The sequence below is a fragment of the Tiliqua scincoides genome, chromosome 4, assembly GCF_035046505.1.
Source record: "Tiliqua scincoides isolate rTilSci1 chromosome 4, rTilSci1.hap2, whole genome shotgun sequence".
NCBI lineage: Eukaryota > Metazoa > Chordata > Lepidosauria > Squamata > Scincidae > Tiliqua > Tiliqua scincoides.
Genome location: NC_089824.1, coordinates 10,401,175 through 10,426,541, shown reverse-complemented (window position 1 = coordinate 10,426,541; position 25,367 = coordinate 10,401,175). Strand labels below are relative to the sequence as shown.

General features: G+C 45.6%; 1 protein-coding gene across 1 annotated transcript in view; it reads left to right on the top strand.

Moving 5' to 3' along the window:
- Positions 1-25,367, top strand: part of TG (thyroglobulin) — a 165,601-nt gene that overhangs the window by 45,976 nt on the left and 94,258 nt on the right. Inside the window, exons 23-35 of the mRNA XM_066623268.1 lie at positions 1,379-1,501; positions 2,136-2,251; positions 3,497-3,605; positions 4,093-4,290; positions 5,312-5,479; positions 6,218-6,283; positions 7,229-7,309; positions 8,303-8,440; positions 9,810-9,986; positions 12,516-12,627; positions 14,306-14,385; positions 16,553-16,696; positions 20,638-20,691. Of these exons, the coding sequence (XP_066479365.1) occupies positions 1,379-1,501; positions 2,136-2,251; positions 3,497-3,605; positions 4,093-4,290; positions 5,312-5,479; positions 6,218-6,283; positions 7,229-7,309; positions 8,303-8,440; positions 9,810-9,986; positions 12,516-12,627; positions 14,306-14,385; positions 16,553-16,696; positions 20,638-20,691 (1,566 nt within the window). The remainder of the gene's footprint in view (positions 1-1,378; positions 1,502-2,135; positions 2,252-3,496; positions 3,606-4,092; positions 4,291-5,311; positions 5,480-6,217; positions 6,284-7,228; positions 7,310-8,302; positions 8,441-9,809; positions 9,987-12,515; positions 12,628-14,305; positions 14,386-16,552; positions 16,697-20,637; positions 20,692-25,367) is intronic.

Here is a 25,367-nt window from a genome sequence, read left to right as displayed (position 1 = left end):
GTCACTGGCAAGCCCATGTGGCTGCCAGCAACTAGCGGCATCATTCATTATGCTTCCTGGCAGTATCAGCAAGAATGACACTGTCAGGCAACATCTAAGCACTTCTGCCCAAATCCTGCTACAGCCTGATCCAGTGGGGCTGTTCTTATGTTCTTAACTACAATTCCCAGGAGGCCTTGCATGTCTTCTTGTTGTCTTGTGTGCTCCCTGGGGCATTTGGTGGGCCGCTGTGAGATACAGGAAGCTGGACTAGATGGGCCTATGGCCTGATCCAGTGGGGCTGTTCTTAACTACAATTCCCAGGAGGCCTTGCAGGTCTTCTTGTTATCTGGTGTGCTCCCTGGGGCATTTGGTGGGCCGCTGTGAGATATAAGAAGCTGGACTAGATGGGCCTATGGCCTGACCCAGTGGGGCTGTTCTTAGGTTCTTAAACTACAATTCCCAGGAAGCCTTGCAGGTCTCTTGTTATCTGGTGTGCTCCCTGGGGCATTTGGTGGGCGGCTGTGAGATACAGGAAGCTGGACTAGATGGGCCTATGGCCTGATCCAGTGGGGCTGTTCTTATGTTCTTATGTTCATTACTGTCAGGTCTCAAAGGATTAAAGCAGTAGGTGACTCAAAGGACTATAGTGCAGGAAAATTTGTTCAAGTAATGGAGGTGTAATTCCATCACTCGAGTTGCAGAGTAGGTAGAATAGTGAACCAGCATCAAATAGACTACACACATTGTTATTCACCAAACTGAATACTGACCATCAACCAAGGATAGCAGAGCTCAGCAATGTGCTAAGAGCTCAATAACACTCCTGGTTTTGCTACCTGCTTGGAACTGCAAAACATTGCAAGCCACAGTGCATGTGGGGCTCCAAGAGGTGCAGATCCCTGAGTGTCATATCGAGTGTCACTTTGTCAGGCAGAATGGAAAGCTAACAAAGTAGCAGAACACAGTCCACGAGGCAGGTAGTGCTGTCTGCTGTGTGCTTCTCAACTCACCCCTGTTTTTGTCATCCCAGGACAGGAGCAAGGACAGAGGGTGTGCAAAATGCATCACACATAATGTAAATGCCTTCTTTCAAGCACCTATGGCTGCCCTGGGCACCTTGAATAGCATTGATCCATCTCTGTACGTTTTCAAGGGAGCATGATTTTAGAGTCCTCACTCTAGTGTTGGGTTGGTGACCAAAAAACTGCTGAGAGGGGTCTGGGCATATATCTTCATACTCAACTGTTATGCATGTGTTGATCAGGTCCTGTGCCCAGCGTGCAGCACAGAAGCATTCTTGATAAAATGAGAAAACTGCACCAGTTGCAGGTGTTGTTTTTTTTAATTGACGGATGATTATAAAACATGACCGGTCCTGAAAATTTTATCATTTCAGTTCTCAGACGTTTTGAGAGTGTTCCTCCTTCCAAACTTTCCTTCACAACTGAGGCAACAGAGATTGTTGGATCGCAGACCATCCGAGGAGAGCCTGGAAGTGTGCTCCAGCAGTGCGTTGCAGGTACCAAGGGGCTTTTGGTTTCCTCTTTGCCAAAGAGGACAGCCTTCTGTGTAAAAGGCAATCTGGAAACCCGGAGATGCATTATTGTCCACAGTGTATGTGCTCATCCCACAAGTTCAGTGGAGAGGGTCAATGCTTAGGGTCTTTCCATGGTCAGACTAACAAAAGGGTGGTTGAAAAGGCAGACAATTTTTTTCCCTGACCCTCCCTCCCTATTCTGTTGGAAGTTCTTCTTGAAGAACTTTGGCCAACATTGGTGGACCAAAGACTGTAAGGAGCTGCTAGAATAATGTGCTTTCATTTAGCATCCTTAGTGTGGTATAGGAATATCTTTGACATCACCAGAGGTCCATTCCTCACAAGCTAAGTGCTGCATGAAACAGCACTAAAGGAGACACCATTGAAGGAAATGGGAGCTGATTGACCTTGCCCTACCTAGAACACACTGCTCCCATTGGCTATAATGGCTCAGTCTACCTGGGGTGAAGACCTCTGTAATGAAGCAGCTCTGAAAAGAGGCAGCTTTATCAGAGATATTTCAACTGGGAATTGGAAGGATGTTTATTTTCAATGCCTATGTGAAGTGTTTATATTAAGACATGCTCAGGGCTTCCTGTGCCTTATTTGCTTTCAGAGTGCGAGAAGGATGAGTCTTGCGGACATCTCACATTGTCAGCTGTGGGAACAGAAACACTGTGTGAGCTGTACAGTGCCCAGGAAAGCAACTACAATTGTTCTGCTTCTGGACTGGTAACCAAACACAATTACTTTGGGGTGATAATGATGGTGAGGGAAAAGGGATGGGATTTGGATAGACATTGGCCATCTTTGGGATTTTCAAGAGCTGGCAGGTTTACTGATAGTTCTCTTTGGAGAATTTTCCCTTTAGGACTGGGGGCAAAGGCTTTCACTGTGTGAAAGCTACCACCAAAATGCTTCCACTCATCTTTTTACCACTGATAGTGCAAGTGTGGTGGTGGTCCTCTGATCAGCTGATGGCTGCCATTTTAATCAATTTTAATCCAGTCCCCCGGGAGCGACATCACATGATGTTGTTGCATCAGTCTCAAGAGACTTATGGAATATTGAAATGATGGCCACCAGCTGCCAATATCCAGAGGAATCCCACCAGCAGCAATGAATTCATCTTCATTTTTGTTTCATGCCCTCCCAAAATCATAGAGCTAACCCTCTCTATGTTCATTGCATGTGAATGTGTCAGTGGAACAGAAAAAGGCATCTGGAGGTCAGCCCTTGATTATATTGGGAATAGGTCAATCAGTGACCCAAAGGCCGGTAGTTTTGACAACAATGTGGTTTTCAATCTTTCCATCTGATCCACCAGTGGCTCTACTAAATTTTAATCAAGATTGTCAAGATGAGGTCTGTCCCCATGATGTGGAGTCTTGTATCCTGTGGAAGGCATTACAAGAATTAGTTTCTTCCTAGGGTTTTTGGAGTTTCCACCCTTAGGACCAGCTTATCACAGGCTTCTGGGAACACTACTTTGGACTTAACAGTTCTTTTAGGATGGAATAAGATGGATTGCCATCCAATTAAAAAGAAATTAGTCAACAAAAGTTTGAGTATTTTGTGGAAGGCAAGTAACCACAAATGAGTCCTGTATATTTTGTCTGTAAAGCCCCGGATGTACCCCCAGTGCATGTCCTATGTGAGGCCACTGATGAACCTGACCAAATCGGAAGGGGTGGGCTGTGTGGCCAAATGTGTAGAGAAGAGCACAGTTCCTCCTGAGGACACCAAAAACTTGGCTCTTGCACCAATGTGCAATGTGGAGCATAAGTGATGATCACTATAAATCTTATGTGCAGATTGACTAGTTCTTTACTGATTAAACCTTTACCTTTCTTGACTAAAGTTAGTTATATTGCATTGAAGAATGACAATTCAATAGACTGCATTTAACTTGCGACCATTAATAGCAATATTCTCTCTCTCTCTCTCTCTCTCTCTCTCTCTCTCTCTCTCTCTCAGGTTCAGGGTGCTTGGGACAACCCTGCCACCACTCGTATTACCCATCTCAGCTGCCTGATTAGAGTGAGAAGCCAAGATAAGGATGTAGTGAGAGTTTTCCTGAAAAAAGGTATGTTCCAAATACCTTACAAGTGGGCCCTTTGTGCCCGTGGGTTCGGAACCTGTGTATTAGACTCACTGTGGGTTCCGAACCCATGGTGGAGGGTCCACCTGACCTCCTGGACATAACCAGAAGCGTGTTCCACTCATGTCTGGGAAGCTTTCTGAGGCCGAGGGAGGCCATGCGCAGCCTCTCTGGGCCTCAGAACATCCCCTGGAGGTGTCAGACAAAAACTGGAAGTGCCTCAAAATCAGACCGAACACAGGCATTTAATGTGAGAGGCACCGAATTGCATTGTCTTTCCCCACCGATTTCCCACAGTCCCTGATTTCTCTGTCATTGACTTACCCATGGCTTCAGCATTCTGACAAGTGAGAACATCTGGGTCAGAGATTAGTCCTCTCTACAGCCTGAAGAGGCAACTTGTCACCTCACCCTATGCTGAAGTTCATGTTGCAGTGCTCCATTGGGATGTTCTTCTCCTCCTCCTTCCCAGGACAAGAACTCACGACAGCTGGAGTCAAGACCTTTGAGAAGACTGAGTTCCAGGATGTTGTTTCTGGCGTGTTCAGGAATGTGATTTTCTCAGCAGCTGGTACATCTTTGACCGATGTTCATCTCTTCTGCCGCCAGGCTTGTGGCCAAGAAGCTTGCTGTGATGGCTTCATCTTGAGCCAGATCATACTTGATGGAGGTAACTCAGTGCTCAGACTACAGATGTAGAGGAGGAAGTTCAGCCAGGCATTGATCCAGTTGAAGAACTGTATTTTAGGAAAGCAACAGAGAACAGAGAAATGCATTCTTGTTGATGTCATCCCATGTAAGGATTAGGTTTTTAAGTCAGTGTGATTTATCTCCACTTAGGACAACTTGTTATCTTTTGTATTTACAGTCATTAATGGCAATCAGCAGACTGCCATATCTTTTTGGCAGGAGTAAGTATGCAAGGGGTCTCCTGATTACAAAGAAGGGTGTAATTACCAGGAAAATAGTTGAACTGCATCTTTCCTCCTCCCCCAAATTTCAACATGCTAATTGGATGTACTTGGTTCAAAAGCTGTTGGCCGCCTGTGCCAGCAGCTTTTCCTTTCAAAATGGCTATCAAGTGATGATATCATCATATGGGGCCCTGCTGCATTCCGTGAACTGAGTTTTTTCCACACCTGATATTCGAAAGGTAGCACTTTCTAGAGCCCTTTCTAGAGCCCTTCTACAGCCCAGTCCTATTGCAGAAACCTAGAGGTGAGTAAAAATGTTTAGAGTAGACCCTGCAAGGGAGAGGCTCCCCCATCCGCATTCATAACTAGTTGACTTTTCCATTGAATAGCAAGGTTGTTTTAATGTTTAGGATAAGGGACTATATCTGGTGTGGAGTGTGATGGGGTGGAAGTGTTTTGTTTGTTTCTTTGGAGTGGAACACTGTAAAGTCCTGGGATTGTGTCAGTTTCTTTCCCAACACTTAGCCCAAATTCTCCTGTGCTGGGATTGGCGAGGACAGCCTCTTTACTCTCCGTGCAGAGGTAGGAAGTCCTTTTATGGCCCCTTTGTAGGCATCCAAGTAGCAGCTGGCCCAGGTCTATAATGGAGCCTTTCTGTGGGGTTGACCTGCCTGTGTCAAACTCATCCTCCTCCTCATCATGAAAATCATCCACATGAGATCATGCAACAAGAAAATAGAACTTAAACGCTGTAATTCTTTCCTTGGCTACATCCAGGTAGTATCATATGCGGACTCATGAGCTACCCAGATGTTCTAATCTGCAACATTAAGGACTGGGAAAGAACCTCAAGGAGTGGGAGAAGAGATGCATGTCAAAAAGTGAATTATAATGAGGAGAATAAGCAGTACACATTCCATTTGGGAGGCCAAGTCCTCACAGGAAGTAAGTTCACCAGTTTTCAATATCATACTTCTTTATTGTTAGTGCATATGTATTTCCTAGTCTTATGTAGTACAATTCCCCATAATTACTTGAAAACAATACAGTGTAACCCACCCTTTCGTGATCTTCTGCTCTAAGTTCTGGGCCAGTGACACAAATGCCACTCTGATGGACCGGTGGCCGGGGCCACCAATGCAATTGGCTGGAGACCTTGCATGTGTGCAATCTGAACAGAAAGGCTCAGTCACCCCACAGGATCAGGTAAGATACTCCCAGGGTGCTTCAGGAGAGGATCATGGTGGGAGAAGGCTGAAAAAGAGGTGGTAGGGGAGGATCTCAACAGCAGTAGCACACACCAAGATCCTATCCTCCTTTTCCTGGCCTGACACGCTCCCTGAAGCTCATTGAACTTATGCCAGCTAAATAGGTGAGCAGGTCTGAGGAGACCCAGTGGAGGCCAGGTGGCCTACCGGGAAGTAAGCAAAAAATAGTGTTAAAAAAAAAAACTTACATCCCTGTAGATCTGTTTATTTACCTCTCCTGGGCCATCTGATTCCCTCCCAGCATGCAGCACACATTCTGTTGGCAACACTCTGTCCTTTGGGATGAAGGGGGTTGTATTGGGCTATGAGTTTATATGTGTCTCTCTCCAGTATGAAAAACGGATTCTGTAGACGGTGGTCACTGTGCTGGCCATTTGCACAATGGAAATTAACATGGTTTTCCTTTTGTCATCAGCATCTGAGGACGTAAAAGAAACAGCAAGTTCCTTTGCCAGCTTTCAGCGTGTTTACCTATGGAGAGGTGAGTGCTATTTGTTCTCCTGAGTCAGCAGAATGTAGTCCATTAAAAAAAAAAATTGTAACTGTTGTAAACTGGGACACATTATGATTAGAACATCAGTTTCCTGCGCTGCTGGTTTTAGTGCAAAATTGAATGTATCTCTGCAATTATCCATATGCAGCCCCAGCACCCAAATGACTTGGGGATTAGGTATGTAAGGGACCACCTGCTCTTATGTCAACATGCCTGTTGGTTAAGCTCTTCTGCAGACATTCTACCATCTCAAATTATGGTGGGTGGGTGGTGACTGGGAAGAGACATTTTCTATGATGATATCCCAGCTCTCCAGGGAAACTCACCTGGAGCCTTGATTAACCCATTTTTGCCCAGCCTCAGTTGTACATATTTGGCCCTGTTGCGTATATGCAATGTTGAACAGAAATGGTTTAATGAGCTGTACATACCAGACTATTCCTTGAAAACATTTGTTCAAACTGTAGTGTATAGTCTGAGGCTTTGTGCTTTGATTGCAAGTTTCATTGCTCCTTTTGCTATTCTGGAAAACTCTGATCCCAAACCTCCACTGCCTTGTGGCTACATCCAGTTATGGAAAAGGCTTCAGGAGTCAACCTCGAGGCAAAATCCGGAGCCGGAGTCCCTGAGGCAGTTCATGGCTGAACACAGTCACATTCTGGTAACTCCTGCGATACTGCTGGAACCAACCGTATTGGCTTCTGCCTTTCCATTGGACCATTTCAGCGACGTGGAGAGGGGGATTTGCTGCATGGGTAACAGCCTATCCTCCATACCTACTTTACCCAGGCTTCGCACACTGGAGAGGACACTCTGTTCCAGAACACTATTCAGAGCGTGATACCATAGTCTTCCAAGGCTGAAGGATGCCAACAAAATTGCTATTCTGTTAAATATAATATATATTTAAGCTTTGTCTTGCTTGCCTTCTAGATTCTGATATGCTGACCCGAATAAGATCCAGTGTGTGTAATGTCGCTGTTGCTCCTACACAGACAGAGCCACTACTGCCAGGTACTGCTATGTAAAGGTGGACTCAATTTGAACATTGTCTTCCGCCAGTCCAAAAGACTGAGAATGTGCCATGTATCCATGTGCTCCCCCTTTCCTTTCTTTGTCCTCATGGTTGGTACTTATGAACTTATACTGTGTCAGACTATATGGGTTAATGTAGCCAGTGGTGTTGCTAGAGGGGTGTGGGAGGTGTGGGCCACATTGAGTGACACACACGGGGGGAGGGCGACACCAATACTAGCCAAAATTTTTAAAATATTGATATTTTTGAATAATGCCATCATGTTATATATCATTTGATGCGTAATTTCATTCAAAATGCAATGCAACAAACTGTGTCAAAATATTTTTATACTACCAAAAGTTATAGCCAAAAACCAGTGGGGGTGGGACGATGGTGCATCACTGTGCCCATTGCCGAAGGTGTTGACCCGCCCACTGCATAGGAGGAGGTCCATCATGGGGGTTGTGTGCACTGTGATGCCATCATATGATTGGACAACACATGATTGTCTTGCTGTGTTGCAGAGGTGTGGTCTACACATGCAGCAGAATGAAGTGTTTGAATTGCACAGTTTCAGACTACAGGCTGGAAAGCTACCTTACTTGCTGAATCAAAACAAAAAAGGGCTCCCTGCTAACAGAAAATTAGGAGGTCGAGGAAAAAGGGTCTGGTTCAGTTGTTTGTCTGCTATGCTGCTTTTCTCTTTGCAGATCACTGTCAGCATAACTGAACACTCACCTGAAGTCTTAAATGATGCTGTCCATTTGATCATCAGACCTCAACCCTCATTCTGCTGCATAGATAGATGAATTTCAGATTTTGCTCCAATCCAGTCAGGTCACTTCCTTGCACTATTAACCAGCACTAACCTTATTTTGAACACATGTTTTGATTGGATGGCAACCATTCCAGAATAAAGACTCGGGCATTTCATTCTCTGTTACCCTGTCATTAATGCTTCTGATTTTTTTCCACGTTGCATTGATCAGATCCTGCCATGGAACTCTTCTCCCTGTTGGACAGCAGCCTGATCCGGGTTGACCAAAACCGTTCCTTACCATCCCAAGAGTCCTGGCTCTTCAAACACAGATATTCGGCAGAGCAAGCCTTTCTCTGGTGTCTTGCACGTAAGACATTTCAGCTCTTGGGGAAATGTGACTGCATCATTAATTAGTCAATGATCCAGACATTCCCTAATCCTGAAGAATGCTTGCAACTTTCCAGTTAGAATACCAAGAGAGAAGAGAAAACCCAGAAGCTGCATGCGATTGACCTCATATAAAAAGTTCCCATTAATTGAATGCTTGGTAAACTTGGGAAGTTGAGAATGCCCTTCTCCAAAATTTGATTCAGCCCTAGTTAGAACCTGAAGTACAGGTTGAGACTAATTTGAATGGGTTCTAAGCACTCACCTGGATTAAAAAAACAAAACGCACTATAGCAAATCAATTTAAAAAACAAAGTTTCTTTGCTCCAGTGATTGAAAAACAGCCTTAATGACATTTTGACTCAAAGATAAGAGTCATTAAGAAGACAATCCATCACTCAGCCCCTCCCTTCACCAATGCAAAATGATCCCTTTCTTTCACGCTGGGGGAAGGGAGGGGTCTGAAGGAGAGAGAAGGATTGATGAATTGTTAGCCTGCTGCCCTCTTTCTCTCTCATTAAGGAGGCTGTTGTTAAAGGACTGTTCAGTTTTTAAAACTGATTTTAAAGGGATGCATTTTTCCCCTTCTCCAGGGATCAGCACATTCCTTCTCATTTGCAGGGGCCATTCGTGTTGAGTCAAATCCATGTATAAAAAATCTGTGTATAAATAGGCTGGACCTGTATTAGCAAGAGCATCATAGCTGAGCCATTGGCAGTGTAGAAGAAGGGATGAGGCAAGCAAAGGGTCAGAGCTGGAGACGGGGAGGTCAGAATCGACTCGTCAAGAGCCTGTAGAATGGTGATTTTCAACCTTTTTTGTCTCATGGCACACTGACAAGGTGCTAAAATTGTCAAGGCACACTATCTGTTCTTTTGACAATAGACAAGGCATGCCAAGCTGTTGCTGGGGGGGGGGGCTCACATCCCCAATGGCCCTACTAATAAATGACCCTCCCCCAAACTCCTGTGGCACACCTGTAGACTATTCATGGCACACCTGTATGCCACGGCACAGTGGTTGAAACTGGCTACAGTAGAAAGTACCACTGCCCAGGCAAAATCCAGTGCTGGTCAGGGAACCTTTATAGTTCTTGATGATGATATGCAATAGCCAGCCTGGGTTGGTGGAATTCCCTGTGAACTCTTTATTACCCAGGGTGGTGATCCATTACCCAGACATGATGGGTTGCCCTGTATAGGCAGCTGCACAAAGAGCTGTGGTTTAGACCTAGTGGCTTCTGACAAAGAGTTGACCAGAATCAGTGGCATCAGGGGATGGGGAGTTCTGGTGGGGAGGCAGCACAGGATGTGTGGACAAGGATTGCCAGGATTACTTATTCTTTCTAGGTTGTATGGAAGAGGAGTTCTGTCAGCTGGTAGACATCCCAAATGTTACGATTGCAACGTACTTCCCCTGCACCCTCTATCTGGGGGCCCAGGTCTGTGACAATATCGTCAACAATGTTCCTGAGAAGTGCCCTGTTGTGTTACCTCAGAAGCCACACCTTTTGTACCAAAAGACAGGTGAGAAAGCAGCTACATTCTCGTCTTGCACCCAGCAGGGTGAAATCAGCATCTCAGCTGTGCTAAGAAGGATGTCACAGTGGAGTCATTGATTCTATGAACCATAACAAGGAAACTGCATAGCAGCAATTTTCAGCATTTTTCATCTCACGGCACATTGACAAGGTGTAAAAATTGTCAAGTCACACCATCAGTTCTTTTACAATTGACATGGCATGCTGTGTTGCTGGCATGGGAATCACATCCCCCAATGGCCCTATTAATAAATGACGTTCCCCTAAACTCCTATGGCTACTGAAAAAACTCCACAGTCAGGGAATTAGAGGACAGGTCCTCTCATGGATTGAGAACTGTTTGAAGGCCAGGAAACAGAGGGTGGGTGTCAATGGGCAATTTTCACAATGGAGAGAAGTGAAAAGCGGTGTGCCCCAAGGATCTGTCCTGGGACCGGTGCTTTTCAACCTCTTCATAAATGACCTGGAGACAGGGTTGAGCAGTGAGGTTGCAAAGTTTGCGGACGACACCGAACTTTTCAGAGTGGTGAAGACCAGAAGTGATTGTGAGGAGCTCCAGAAGGATCTCTCCAGACTGGCAGAATGGGCAACAAAATGGCAGATGCGCTTCAATGTCAGTAAGTGTAAACTCATGCACATTGAGGCAAAAAATCAAAACTTTAGATATAGGCTGATAGATTCTGAGCTGTCTGTGACAGATCAGGAGAGAGATCTTGGGGTGGTGGTGGACAGGTCGATGAAAGTGTCGACCCAATGTGCGGCGGCAGTGAAGAAGGCCAATTCTATGCTTGGGATCATTAGAAAAGGTATTGAGAACAAAACGGCTAATATTATAATGCCGTTGTACAAATCTATGGTAAGGCCACACCTGGAGTATTGTGTCCAGTTCTGGTCGCCGCATCTCAAAAAAGACATAGTGGAAATGGAAAAGGTGCAAAAGAGATCGACTAAGATGGGGCTGGGGCACCTTCCTTATGAGGAAAGGCTACGGCGTTTGGGCCTCCTCAGCCTAGAAAAGAGACGCCTGAGGGGGGACGTGATTGAGACATACAAAATTATGCAGGGGATGGACAGAGTGGATAGGGAGATGCTCTGTACACTCTCACATAACACCAGAACCAGGGGACATCCACTAAAATTGAGTGTTGGGAGAATTAGAACAGACAAAAGAAAATATTTCTTTACTCAGCGTGAGGTTGATCTGTGGAACTCTTTGCCACAGGATGTGGTGATGGCTTCTGGCTTGGACGCCTTTAAAAGTGGATTGGACAAGTTTCTGGAGGAAAAATCCATTATGGGTTACAAGCCATGATGTGTATGCGCAACCTCCTGATTTTAGAAATGGGTTGTGTCAGAATGCCAGATGCAAGGGAGGACACCAGGATGAGGTTTCTTGTTATCTGGTGTGCACCCTGGGGCATTTGGTGGGGCCGCTGTGAGATACAGGAAGCTGGACTAGATGGGCCTGTGGCCTGATCCAGTGGGGCTGTTCTTATGTTCTTATGGCATACCTGTGGACCTTTCGCAGCGCACCAATGTGCCATGGCGCACTGGTTGAAGATTGCTGCTGTATAGTGTGAGGGGATGAGGTGAGAGTGGGGAATCTCTTCATAGAATTCTTCATAGAATTATGAAATTGTCTTTCCTTGTTCTATCATAGATTGTAAGGAAGGGGGCCAAAGCCAACCAGTCCAGGCCAGCTAGCAAACTGTGGACTGAGTCTGTCCCCTAAATTTACTTTGTCTGCATCTTGGTGTATTTTAATCATCCTGCTATATTTTAATCCAGGGGTGCCCAAATCCTGGCCCGGAGGCCATTTGTGGTCCTCAGGGACTCCCAATCTGGCCTGTGGCGAGCCCCCAGTCTCCAAAGAGCTTCTGGCCCTCCAGGACTTGCTGGAGTCCACACTGGCCCGACGCAACTGCTCTCAGCGTGAGGGCAACTATTTGACCTCTTGTATGAACTGCAGGCCAAGGGCTCTCTCCACTGCTTCCTGTTTCACATCTGTGATGCAGCAGTGGCAGCAAAGAAAAGGCTGACCTTGCTTTGTGCAAGGCCTTTTATAGACTTTGAGCTATTTTAAGACCTTCATTCAGTCATATAAATTTCATCTCTAATATATTCATTTATGTAAATTTTTGTAAATGTAGGGCGTAATCTTAACCCCTTATGTCAGTGCTTTCCAGCACTGACATAAGGGCAATGCAGCTCTGAGGTCAGGGAACAATCATTCCCTTACTTTGAGGAGGCCTCCATGAGTGACACCCAACTGCAGGATGCCGCACACGTCCCATTGGCACTGCTATGCCAGTGCTGGAAAGCACTGACATAAGAGGGTTAGGATTGCGCCCTTATTCAATGTAAATTAATTCTTTTTTCCCCAGCCCCCGACATAGTGTCAGACAGATGATGTGGCCCTCCTGCCAAAAACTTTGGATGTACCTGTTTTAATCAATGTGTGCTAAAATGTTTTCCTCACAAATTTCATTCCTCGTTGTTGCTGTTGGTTTTGCAGTCTTTCTAGAAGGGAGCGTAAAGAACTTCTACACCCGCTTACCTTTTCGTAAAATTTCAAGAACCTCTGTGACAAACAAAATGGACATGTCTGGGAAAACAGTGTCAAACGGGTATGATTTCTTCCTGTTCAGGTTGAAGAATATGCTGTGGGTCTTTCTGTCTTCATCTGAGCAGCTTAACAGTTCAATCCTGTTAGGGCCTCCCCCTCCTCCTTCTTAAGAGTATTTATATACCACTTTTCAGCAAAAATGTTCACAAAGCAGTTTACAGACAAAATCAGATAACTGAATGGTTCCTTGTCCCAAGTGGTCCAGTTGTGTAGGGACCTTTACAGCTGTCGCAAAACATGACACGCCATTCAGTGTGGCCTGACCACCACTGTAAATGGTGAGTGACTGGGTCCTCACACCAGTGACTGAGAAGCTTCTCAATGCAAAGTGTATGCTTTATGACTGAACTGGCCTCTGAGCGGCCCGCTTGGAGGCAGGCTGTGCAGCATGGCCTTTCCCAGTTTGAAGAGACACTTGGCCAACAGACTGAGGCAAAGAGGCAAAGAAGGAAGGCCCATAGCCAGGGAGACAGACCAGGGACAGACTGCACTTGCTCTCAGTGTGAAAGGGATTGTCACTCCCGAATCGACCTTTTCAGCCACACTAGACACTGTTCCAGAACCACCATTCAGAGCACGATACCAGAGTCTTTCGAGACTGAAGGTTGCCAACAAGGTAAGGTTTATTCCCAAGTGAACGGTTCCTGCATACAGTGGTTGCTCGGTATCCTTGAAGAACCATTCCAGGGCCCCGGGCAGATACTGATTTCAGTGGATAATCACATTAGCAGTCAAACCTCCCAGGACCTCCCAGTTGCAACTGGAAGTGTTCTGAGGCTTGGGGAGGCCACGCACAGACTCCCTGGGCCTCAAGGTCTCCCGAATGCATTTGGAAAGCACTTCTGGTCGCATCTGGGATGTCCTTGAGGCCCTCCAGCTGTGGGGCTGGCACCCACATTGAGTCAAATCCTCCGGGGGCCAAACCGATGGTTAAGGAGGGTCCACTGTATTTCAAAAGTTGGTTAAATGCATCAGTCTGGATGGTAAAAGCATTCTGGGGTCCAAAACTCCAAAGAAAGACCCAGACAGCCCCCCCTTTTTATAGTATTTAGGGAAGGGTCTCTTCACTGTATTCTGCACACACTTACATCAATTTTATATTCAATTAATCAGTATGGAAGTGTAAGTAGGTCAGTGGCCTGCCCTTACCTGGAGAAATATCCTTTATCCTTTATGGGATAAAAATGCATTAAATAAACACATTTAAATGGGAACATTGAGAGCCTCTATGAGCAGCTACTAAATATTTTGGTAATAAGAGTTGAGAATAATATTAAGGAATTCAAAGCTCTGTGTGTGTGTGTGTGTGTGTGTGTGTGTGTGTGTGTGGGCGTGGGCGTGGGCGTGGAGCTTAAGCAAAGGCAAAATGCCTATCAGTCAAGGCTAGATGACATTTCCGCCTGCTCAGCTGAAGTAGTGCTCCGGCCTGCCTTCTCTTTCATCCATGCTGGGGGCTAAACAAATTAACTGTGCCACCCACAGGTGGGTAAACATCCTTTGGCCTGCAGTGCAGCCTGCCTCTGTCGCTTGCATGTGGTTCCGAAAGCTAGTCTCATTCAGATATTTATGTTTGTCAGGCATGGGAATGAGTTGCATATTTCTAAATAAGAAAAAAGTGAGATGTGCAACCGGCCAAGGTTTTTAAAAATATATATATATAATGTGGTGTTTTTTTTCAGGTTTTTTGACTGTGAACGCCTTTGTGATGCTGATCCTTGCTGCACAGGGTTTCAATTTATAAATGCTTCCCAAGCAACAGGTACTGTTGTTATTCAACTCAAGCAGACACTATTCACATTATTTCTGTGAGAGAGGACCCCCCAAAGGCAGGCCCGGTCTGAGTCCATGCGCCCTTAAAGCTGGCACAAAAGTCATGGCTTTGCACCCCTTCCCCCCAATAACAAAATAAAACCTCATGGAAGGCAGTGATCCTGCCACATACTCCCCTCATGCCTTCCTCAGGAATTCCTACCGTCAAACAAAACAGGAAACATGGAATGGACTGACGGGGCATCCAGCCTGTTTGGCACTTCCTGTTTTTGTTTAAAGCAGTGTTTCTCAAACTGTGAGCTGGGGTGGGTTGTGAACCAATTTCAGGTGGGTCCCCATTCATTTCAATGTGCATTTTATTTTTAATCTATTACACTTGATGTTACCATGGTATGTGACTGCATCTGGGGAAATGTTACAGATATATCCTTTTACAGGCTACTATGTATGTTTTTAACAATGATAGTCAATGGGACTTACTCCTGGGTAAGTGTGGATAGGATTACACCCTTTGGGATGTTTGAGGAATTTTTTTAAGCAACTGCTTAGGAGGGATCTTCTTTATTTTGAATAAATTTTAAACATAAAGTTATTGTAAACTTTTGGATAACTTAAAGTTTACAATAACATAAGGTTATTGTAAACTTTTAATTTTATTTTTTGTAAACTTTTATTGTAAACTTTTGGATAACTCAAAGTTTAAATTTTATTTTTGTAAACTTTTATTGTAAACTTTTTATTGTAAACTTTTAATTTACTTAGGGCACAATCCTAAACCTTTACGTCAGAGCTTTCCAGCACTGACATAAGGGCAATGCAGCTCTGAGGTAAGGGAACAAACATTCCCTTACTTTGAGGAGGCCTCCGTGAGTGACAATCAACTGCAGGATGCAGCACATGTCCCATTGGCACAGCTATGACAGTGCTGGAAAGTACTGACATGAGGGGTTAGGACTGCGCCCTTACTTGCTTAATTAATTGATTTGATTTTGTCGTATGGGGGGTGTTAAAATTTTTCCTGCTTGATAATGTCACGTCCAGCCATGACATCACTTCCCGGTGAATGACATCACTTCTGATGGGTCACCTGACGGATTACCATTCTAAAAAGTGGGTCCTGGTTCTAAAAAGTTTGAGGGCCACTGGTTTAAAGGAGGGAGCAAGATAAGAGAGTAGGTGGCTGGATCACTGCTTCAATATGGTTTTTTTGGGGGGGGGCTGTGCAGAGGCAATCCACTTTCCTACCCCCTTACTTCACTTCTTCCTTGCACAGTCCTTTTAAACAAATTGGGAACTGCAGAATGTGTTGGCAGCACACCCAGGGTATCTTGCTCTTTCTGTTTCATTTAAAAGGAGTGAGATGAGTGGACAGAAAAGAGAATCAGAATGGCTATGTCCATGGTGGGCTGGGGGAAGGCAGTGGCAGACTTGGGATGGAAAGCATCCCATCTCTTTGCTGCTTCTTGCAACTTGTTGCTAGTAGCAAGCCACATTGCTCACTCCATGGATGGGTCAGCCATGCTTATGGCCTTTCTGTATGGTGGAAAAGACAGAAAGTGCATCAATTTTCAGCTACAGATTATGACTCTGGTAGTGTCAGTCCCTGCTAAGAGATTCTGCTGCACTGGAACTCTAGAAGTGCACTGCCTCTGCCTCCACCTTCCCCAAGGATTTGGGGGCAGGAAAAGTTGTTGCATGTGCCTTCAATCCTTCTTCACTCAGTCTAATCAGCCTCTTACAAAGGCCTTAAGTTTTTGCACATCTTTGAAGGTATACAAAATGTGACCCTTTTCAGTTTGAATGTGGGGTAGCTGGTGAGTCCTTAGTCTGCGTCCCAAACAATATGTCTCCTTGCACCATGTTTGCTTTCAGAATGTTGGCACAGAGAAGGAGTATCTACACTCATCAGAAAGCTTTACAGGTTTCCAAAGTACAAAGCCACCCTGAAACAGCCCTCTTCTGCCTTCTGAGATCTAAATTCTTACCATATCAGAAGCTTTTCCAAGATCTATTTTTGACATTATATCCATGCATTCTCAGAAACCCAGTCTAGGGCAGCAAATGGGACCCCCACTGTACCACCAAATGATCATATATTGAGCACCTAGAGAGATCTACAGAGAAGATGACTGCCATAATTTATGTTCTCCCTGCAGGTGGCAAGATCTTGTGCTTGATACTGAACAGTTTGGGAATCCAGACATGCAGTGAGAAGTTAAAAAGTGACTGGCAGGTTTCCAATTGTGCATCCTTGGAGACAGGAGACAGGATCCATCCCTTTGGCTGGTATCAAAAAACAGGTGGGTAGCGGGTCTGGTGGTTTGCCAGCATTTGAGTTATTTCTGATTACAACTTTGTATTTAAATGTTAAGGGTTGGTTGGCTGGCGTTGGAGCAGAGAGCTTGGAGAGCAAAATTTTAGCAGGAACAAGTGCACCATGACAGGCAAGCAAGACCAGAAAATGCAGAAGAGGGCTGGATAGGTCCTCAAGGCTGTTCCCTGTTCATTGACAGCCGACCTTCTCACACACTTCCTCACTCTCTCATTCTGGTGTCTCATCAACTCAGCAGTGATTTCATCCTTCTAGAATAGATAGCAGCAGCTTATCAGCCTGGCATTCCAGCTCCCATCCAGAATGAGACTACTTTTGTTCCTCCTTAACTCTTCCCTCAGACCACACCTAAACATGTGGGGAATTGATGGTTTGTCTGCACTGCCCCTCTGAGTGTGGCTAAACCTACTTTTAAGCCTTGTGTAATTAGCAGAAGTGACTGAGAAGGGAAGGGAGATGCTAGGTCATGTGTGCAGCTTGAGCATGCATGTTGTGAGGCCAGTTCAGGCACTAAAACATAGTCCAAACCCAGCCCCTGGTGGTTACTGAGCCTGAGGTGTACCACTTCAGGATGGGGGCTTGCAAACTCATGATTCAGCATCTTGCTGAAGCGGAGCAGGTCTAGACCTGCATAGATGACTGCTTGAGAATCTCATGTGCGCTGCCTTGATTTCCATGATGAAAGAAAGACAAATTATCAATGTAATAAAGAACTAGAAACGAGTGTTATTGAATGCGCCCATATATGAAAACTTCCCTGTTTTCAACTGTGCATGTTTGAAAAGTAACACATCAGGAAGAAAGTTGGGCTCAGAACTGTCTCCCAGCTAGATTTCTGCATGAAGGGCAGATATTCTATGGAAAAGCGTCCAGTCAGTTGAAGCTCCTCCTATAGTCTTTTGGTACAGTTGGAAAAAGTGGTTTGCAGCCTCAGTGGAAACACGACCAAAAGTGCAAAACCAGATGAGTTCAGAGACAAAGCACAGCAGAACTATCAAGCAGCTCTATGCCAGGGCTGATGACAACAACCGGCCAGCAGCTTCTTGCTGGTTCTTTTTCCAGGCGTTCTTCTGGAGCAGGGGTGTCCAAAGTTTTGGGCAGGAGGGCTGCATCAGCTCTCTGACACTGTGTTCGGGGGCCGGGGGAAAAAAGAATTAAAATTTGAATAAATTTACATAAGTTAATATATTAAAGACAAACTTGTATGAATGAATGAAGGTCTTGCAATAGCTCATATACAAGGTCTTGCACAAAGCAAGGCTGGCCTTTCCTTTGCTGCCGCTACTACTGCATCACAGACATGAAACAGCAAGCAGTGGAGGGAGCCCTCATCCCACAGCTCATGTGAGAGGTCAAACAGTTGCCCTCACGCTGCGAGCAGTTCCGACTGGGTGCTTCCTGAGGGCCACATTGAGAGGCATGTGGCCCCAGGGCCAGGGTTTGGGCACCCCTGCTCTGGAGGCTTGCATGATCTGGCATTTTCATACCTTGTCTCCCCCTATGTGACTTTCTTCACTCATCTGCTGGAGTTTAGTCAGTTTGCTTTGTTGTATGTGCCATCCTTATAGGAAGAAGAAACCCTAACAGCTCAGAACAGGGTTTTCACAGTGACAAGTCTGAAGCAGGGGAACCTCCTTCCACTAGATGTTAGGACACTACTTTTGTGTTCACTCTGCTGCTCTTTAAGGATATCCCCCCAAATGTGAAATGTTAGCCTACCTGCTGATCCTACCCATTCCTGTCTTATACTATTTATTGCACATTGACTAAGCACGTTAGCAAATGATTATTGAAACCTGGGACAGTTAAGCTTCTCTTTCATAACTTAAAGCTGTGGTTCTCAAACTCTCAGGGAGTTTGAGGACCGCAGTAAGTCCTTGCAGGGGAGGGGGGAAGGCAGCGACATGATCCCCAGGATTGCGTCGCTAAGGGGGCTGCAGGGACTGGCGTGTACTCACTAGTCCCTACAGCAGCCTCCTGAGGGTGTGGGGAGCTCTGTGCGACTGTCTGCAGGGCTCCCCGAGGTTTAAAAAGCACTTCACTTCCGGTTTTGCGGAGGTGGAGCGTGATCGCTGTGCTTTCACTTTTTAAGCTTTGGGGAGCCCTGTGGAGGGTTTTGTAGGGCTCTCTGCACCCCAGGAGGCTGCTGCAGGGACTGCCAGTATATGCCAGTACATGCCAGTCCCTACAGCCCCCTTAGCAATGATATCCTGGGGGTTGTGTGCTGCTTCCCCCTGCCCCGCCTCTTAAGGGGAAAGTGGCCAGGGCCTTCAAGCTGGGGTGTTGTGCCCACCTCAATTTGAATAGCTCTGACTTAAAGACTCAAGGACATCTGCCACCTGGAATTTAAAACACTTTAAATGTTCCTAGCCAAATTCCTAGTCAAACTTGAACTTTTGGCCTTCTTTTTATAAGTTGGGTCACCTCTTGCCTTTAGATGGTGTTTCTTATAGTAGGCACCCATGCTTCAGTGCAAATGCCGTTTATGTTGCCTTCATCTTCTTGCTCACCGTTAAACTTTTTGCATAACAAAACTTTCTTCTGTATAAGTAGTTAAGCACAGTGTTATCCTATGTGCATGGGTGGAGTTTCTAAGCTTTACTTCAGGGGTGCCCAAACCCCATCCCTGGGGCCACTTGCGGCCCTCGAGGCCTCTCAATGCAGCCCTCAGGGAACTCCCAGTCTCCAGTGAGCCTCTGGCCCTCCGGAGATTTGTTGGAGCCCACACTGGCCCGATGCAACTGCTCTCAGCATGACAGCCAACTGTTTGACCTTTCGCACGAGCTGTGGGATGAGGGCTCCCTCCACTGCTTGCTGTTTCACATCTGTGATGCAGCAGTGGCAGCAAAGGAAAGGCCAGCCTTGCTTTGTGCAAGGCCTTTTATAGGCCTTGAGCTATTGCAAGACCTTCATTCATCCATATAAGTTCATCTTTAATATATTCATTTATGTAAGCATATGTAAATTTATTCAAATTTTAAGTGTAAATTAATTCTTTTCCCCCCCGGCCCCCAACACAGTGTCAGAGAGACAATGTGGCCCTCCTGCCAAAAACTTTGGACACCCCTGCTTTACTTAAAAGCAAATGGAAGAGCATGAGAAATCCTGCCTCTTTTTCTCAAGCAATATCTGAAAGAAATGCTTTTATTTATGCATGCATTTACCTTTATAGAATTCTATCCATGTACATGGTGGTAACATCAGCAAATCAAGGAGATGCACCAGGTCCCAGACTTGAGGACCTCACAGTGTGGGGAAATGGCAAAGGAAGGAGGAAAAAGGAGTGGCTAGTTCCACCACCAGGTTACTGTGGGTCTTGAGGCAAAAATCTTGCAGTAGGCAACCCATGATGCCTCCTGTCTACCCCCGATGGTGCATTGGGTTCTGCAACCAGCTCTGAGGGTTCAGATCACATACCAACCACATAGGACTTCTGATGGGCATGAGGCCTTGACCAGTGCCAAACCCCTGATCCCCATCCCTTGGAGATTCCACAGCGCCAAGGAAGTAGCGTGGTTCAGTGGAGAGCTGGTTCATGCATAGACGTTTATCATTTCTCAGGAGTCCATTGACATGGGTAGGGCAGAACTGCTGGTCCCCAACTCCATTTCACTGCTGAAAGGAAGGACTGTTCTCTCACACACCATTACTCCAGAGCAGCCTATCGGAGGCCTCAGCTCACCAAGTCGAATCTTGTCAATGACGACTGCTAAAAAAATGCTGGAGGCAGTATAAAAATAGATTATAAATATTTTCATTTGTGAAGAGATTTGTGGAATGTTTAAATGGATGGGACGCATCGCTCCTGAAATCTGTTATAAATAAAGGACCTTGAGTTCATTTATGTTGTTGTCGAACACCTGAGTTTATGACCCTACCTCAAACTTCATATTTTTTTTTTCCGAACAGGAAGTGTCCCCAGTGTGTGCCCACCTGTTCTTCTACCTGGAATGCAAGAAAACGGTAAGAAATAATAGAGATGGTGATACACTGAAATCAAGGTTTTCCCTTTTGTACATAGCCAGTTCACCAGTGTTGACCCAAGACCTCCTGACACTGAGGTGGCATGCCAAATCTTGCCACCCCTTACCTGGCAATGTGCCAGCCTTTGGTCCTCCTACTCCCTGCATTGGAAAGGAATAGCAGCATAGACAAGAAGAGGAAGGGTGGGGAAGAGGAAAGGGTGGGCTAGAACACCCTCTTCTGCTCCAACCCCCTCTTTCGAACGAGGATGTGGGAAGAGAGGAGGAGTGGTGCAGGTGCATAGGATCGGTGGAAGTGGGTGCCCCCTTCCAGGCTGCTGCCGAAGGCAACCACTTCAGCCAGTCTCATGGATGGACTGGTCCTGTGGTCCACCATTTTTAGGAATGCACTTTGTGTTCTGAACACATCACGTCTGGTCTCCAAAGTCTCTCCTAACAAGTTTGTGTGTATTTTATTTTGCATTTATTTATTTAAAAAAAAAAAATCCAATTGAAACTAAACTAAAATGGCATAGATAAGTTATAAAAAAGGCAGTAACTTAACCTAAACAAACCATATAAACAAAAGCCTATAGTGTTACTCAATTTTGAGATATAAAATAAAATAAGCAACAGGACAGGAAAACAAAATTGCCTCATTGACTTTCCTGAAAAGCTAGCCCTTACCTAGGTCTTGAAGAAGAGTGTTGGGACATGTGGAAGGAATTCTACAAAGCTGGTGCCATAACTAAAAAGGTCCTGCTCCTTGTGGACATGATCTGATCCTCAACTGGAAGAAGCATGAAGGTTGGAGCCTCCAGTTTTGGATGGAGCATGTGACAGGAGATGAGGGATATGCAGGAGCCCACTTTCAACCTATAAATACCCAACCTTGGATTTTTCTCAGTGTAGGACCACTTTTTAAGGTTTTCTGCAGGAGAAATCTTCCCAGCAATCCAAAGATCATGAAAGTGTATGAGTTGTGTGTTGTGTTATAATTAAGTTAGATAGATAATTAATACATGTAGTAATTAAGCTAGATTAGGGGTGTCAAACTTGTTTCATACCAAGGACAGAATAGCATTCATTATGCCTGCTACGGGCCGGAAGTGATGGCATTAGGCAGGAAGTGATGTTATTAAGCAGGTCGGCTAATATTATAATGCCGTTGTACAAATCTATGGTAAGGCCACACCTAGAGTACTGTGTCCAGTTCTGGTCGCCGCATCTCAAAAAAGACATAGTGGAAATGGAAAAGGTGCAAAAGAGAGTGACTAAGATGATTACGGGGCTGGGGCACCTTCCTTATGAGGAAAGGCTAAGGCGTTTGGGCCTCTTCAGCCTAGAAAAGAGACGCCTGAGGGGGGACATGATTGAGACATACAAAATTATGCAGGGGTTGGACAGAGTGGATGGACAGAGGGGATGGACAGAGTGGATAGGGAGATGCTCTTTACACTCTCACAAAATCCATTACGGGTTACAAGCCATGATGTGTGTGTACAACCTCCTGATTTTAGAAATGGGTTATATCAGAATGCCAGATGCAGGGGAGGGCACCAGGATGAGGTCTCTTGTTATCTGGTGTGCTCCCTGGGGCATTTGGTGGGCCGCTGTGAGATACAGGAAGCTGGACTAGATGGGCCTATGGCCTGATCCAGTGGGGCTGTTCTTATGTTCTTATAACCAAAAATAAGCAGTTTTATTCACTTAGGAACTCATTAGCTGCAAATGACAGAAGAGAAAATATGCAAATCTGGATCATATTTCAAGATATGGGAGAGCCCAATTTTCATGTGGGTTTCCCTTTCAGCAGTAACACCTCAGCACTGCTCAGCAGCTGAGAGCCTGAGGGCCAGATAAAAAGCTTCCACGGGCCACATCCGGCCCCAGGGCCTTATGTTTGACACCCCTGAGCCAGATGATTCAGTATGAGTTTCTAATTAACAAGCAGGACACTGCTGATGAGAGAGTCCTCCTTCCCAGCCAGAAGGGGCCGCCTTTCACCGCCGCACACAATCAGGCTGGTGTGTTGCCTTTTTCTTTCCCAGAGAGTTAAAAGTAGCATGCTGGAGCCTTTACTGTGCACTCCTTAATCACCCTCACCATCACCTCTGGTCAGACAGGTTTTCTACATTTTTGTCGTGTTTGGCAATAAGAGGATAAAAGAAATGAATGCATTATGAATGTAGTACATAAGAAATGAGGGCATTAGCGGTTCTGCGGTATCACTTTCAGAGTCTGTGGACTAGATCATCCTGTCCTTATTCCTGCTCCTGATATCCATTCCCTCATACAAAAGATAAAGGCTTCAGTCATGTTTACACACACTGTTCTCCTGGGCTGCAACAGCAGCTAATCAGTGCCCTTTGTGATCTTGGGGCTCTGTTTTCTTTCCTCTCATCCGACTTTGGCTGAAGTCATCGGTCGAGAGAGAGATTCCGAAGCTGGAACAAATCTTATCTTGCGGTAGCGAAGTGTACAGAACGGCTCTCAGGGGCTTCCGGGACCTCAAGCGTTGCTTTCCTTTTCTCGGGCTCCTCTTGAGGCAGACTTCAAAACGATTTGACTGGTGTTGCACAGGTACTCTGTCTCAATGGACCAAGGCAATCCAGAACACGCAAGACTTGTGACAGTGGCGCTGTGGGCTTGTAGTGGCTTGTTTGGTTGAGCCTATTTATAAGAAGCCTATTTCAGAATCTAGATAAACATCTGGTGTGCTTGCTTTCTGCTTTGTCCGATGTGCCATACCATAATAGGCACTGTCAAAAGAATGCCGGAGGCTTCCATTTCCTGTCCGAAAAGCTTCTTCGTGCCATCAAATAACAGCTTTGTGGGCAGAGAAAAGTAGTAGTCCCCAGGGCATGATTATAGTTATTATATGAGAAAGTTTGGGGAAAATGGCACATGTTCCTGTATTCCTCTCCAGCTAGGCTGGCAAAAACATGTGAGTGCACCACACATTCTTGAAATATCTTGAAATAAACTTCATTCACTGTGAATTGTCCCCTGCTTCAGAGGCTTTAGTGTGGCAGTAACATAATTTTTATTACAAGAGACTCAGAGCAGTGTGCTGCTAGATTCACACTTGCACTTGGATCAAACTAGCAGCTTGGATCTCCTCTATGGAGAACTTGTGCAGGGAAAGTGTCCTACAGGTAGACCATGGCTGCGATACAAGGACATCTGCAAGAGGGATCTGAAGGCCTTAGGAGTGGACCTCAACAAGTGGGAAACCCTGGCCTCTAAGCGATCCACTTGGAGGCAGGCTGTGCAGCATGGCCTCTTCCAGTTTGAAAAGACACTTGGCCAACAGACTGAGGCAAAGAGGCAAAGAAGGAAGGCCCATAGCCAGGGAGACAGACTGGGGACAGACTGCACTTGCTCCCAGTGTGGAAGGGATTGTCACTCCTGAATTGGCCTTTTCATCCATACTAGACGCTGTTCCAGAACCACCATTCAGAGCGCGATACCATAGTCTTTTGAGACTGAAGGTTGCCAACTACTAGCAGCTTGGGATATGTGTATGATTTGTATTGGGTCACAATGTCCCTACAGCCTGGCTGAGCAGGGTGTGTCATGAGATTTTGTGAGATCCAAGATGGTAGCGTGCAAGTCTAATGAGATGTGGGCACCACCATCTTGATCTCATGAAATCTCGCAAGCTTCAAGATGATGGTACCCAGGGGAACAGGTAGGAGACCATGGGCATCCCGTGGTGTCCCGTGGGACATCCCGTGGTGCCCCTGTGAGTGTGCTGCGATACCTTAAGTAATTGTGATGCACCATGTGAGAACACCTGGAATAGGAACATAGTACAGAAGGGAGCTGATCTAACCCTTTGCTCCTGTGCTGTTTGCCCAACATAACCCATGCCTCCTACCAAAGCTGCAATTGCATGTGGACAAATTTGCCTAAGACTAACATGATGAAGTAAACGTTGCATCTGAGTTTGTGCTCAACAGTTTGAGTTTGTGCTGGCAGCTTATAGCATGATTTTGTTGATTTAGGGCCCAATCCTATCCAACTTTCCAGTGCTGATGCAGCTGCACCATGGGGCACGCACTGCACCCTGTGATGGGAAGCAGTCACAGAGGCCTCATCAAGATAAGGAATGTTTGTTACCTTGGGGCTGCGTTGCAGCTGTATTTGTGCTGGAAAATTGGGTAGGATTGGACCCTTGATTTATTAACTTGGCGCCATCAGTGAGCACAGTACTAAGAAAAACCCTTGCTTTGAGCGTTGACATTCTAAAATTTGAGTTAAGGGGAACCAACAGAGGAAAAGGAGGAGTGGGGAACAAGGGTAACCAGAAGGTTGTGTCAATCAGCAGAACTTCTGTGGTCCGCTGGGGATATACATAGAATTTTCTCTCTTTTCATTTTGAAACCTCATTGGATCATTTGGATTCACTTTGGGATTATTTGGGTTCAATTCTGTTTGTTTTGTGGTCCATTTGGAGGGACCCAACTCCTTTTTGAAACTATTCCACCCCGTCTCCACAATTCGTTTTTTTGCTTTAAGATAATATGATAATGTAATGTAACAATAATTTTTAAAATCTTAGAGTTACCACGTGGTTGGTTTTTTAACCACGGTTTATGCTGGTTACAGCAGGAGCTGCAATGTGCCATCTTAAATACCCATGTTGTTCTGGGGCACAAACAAATGAGTGGC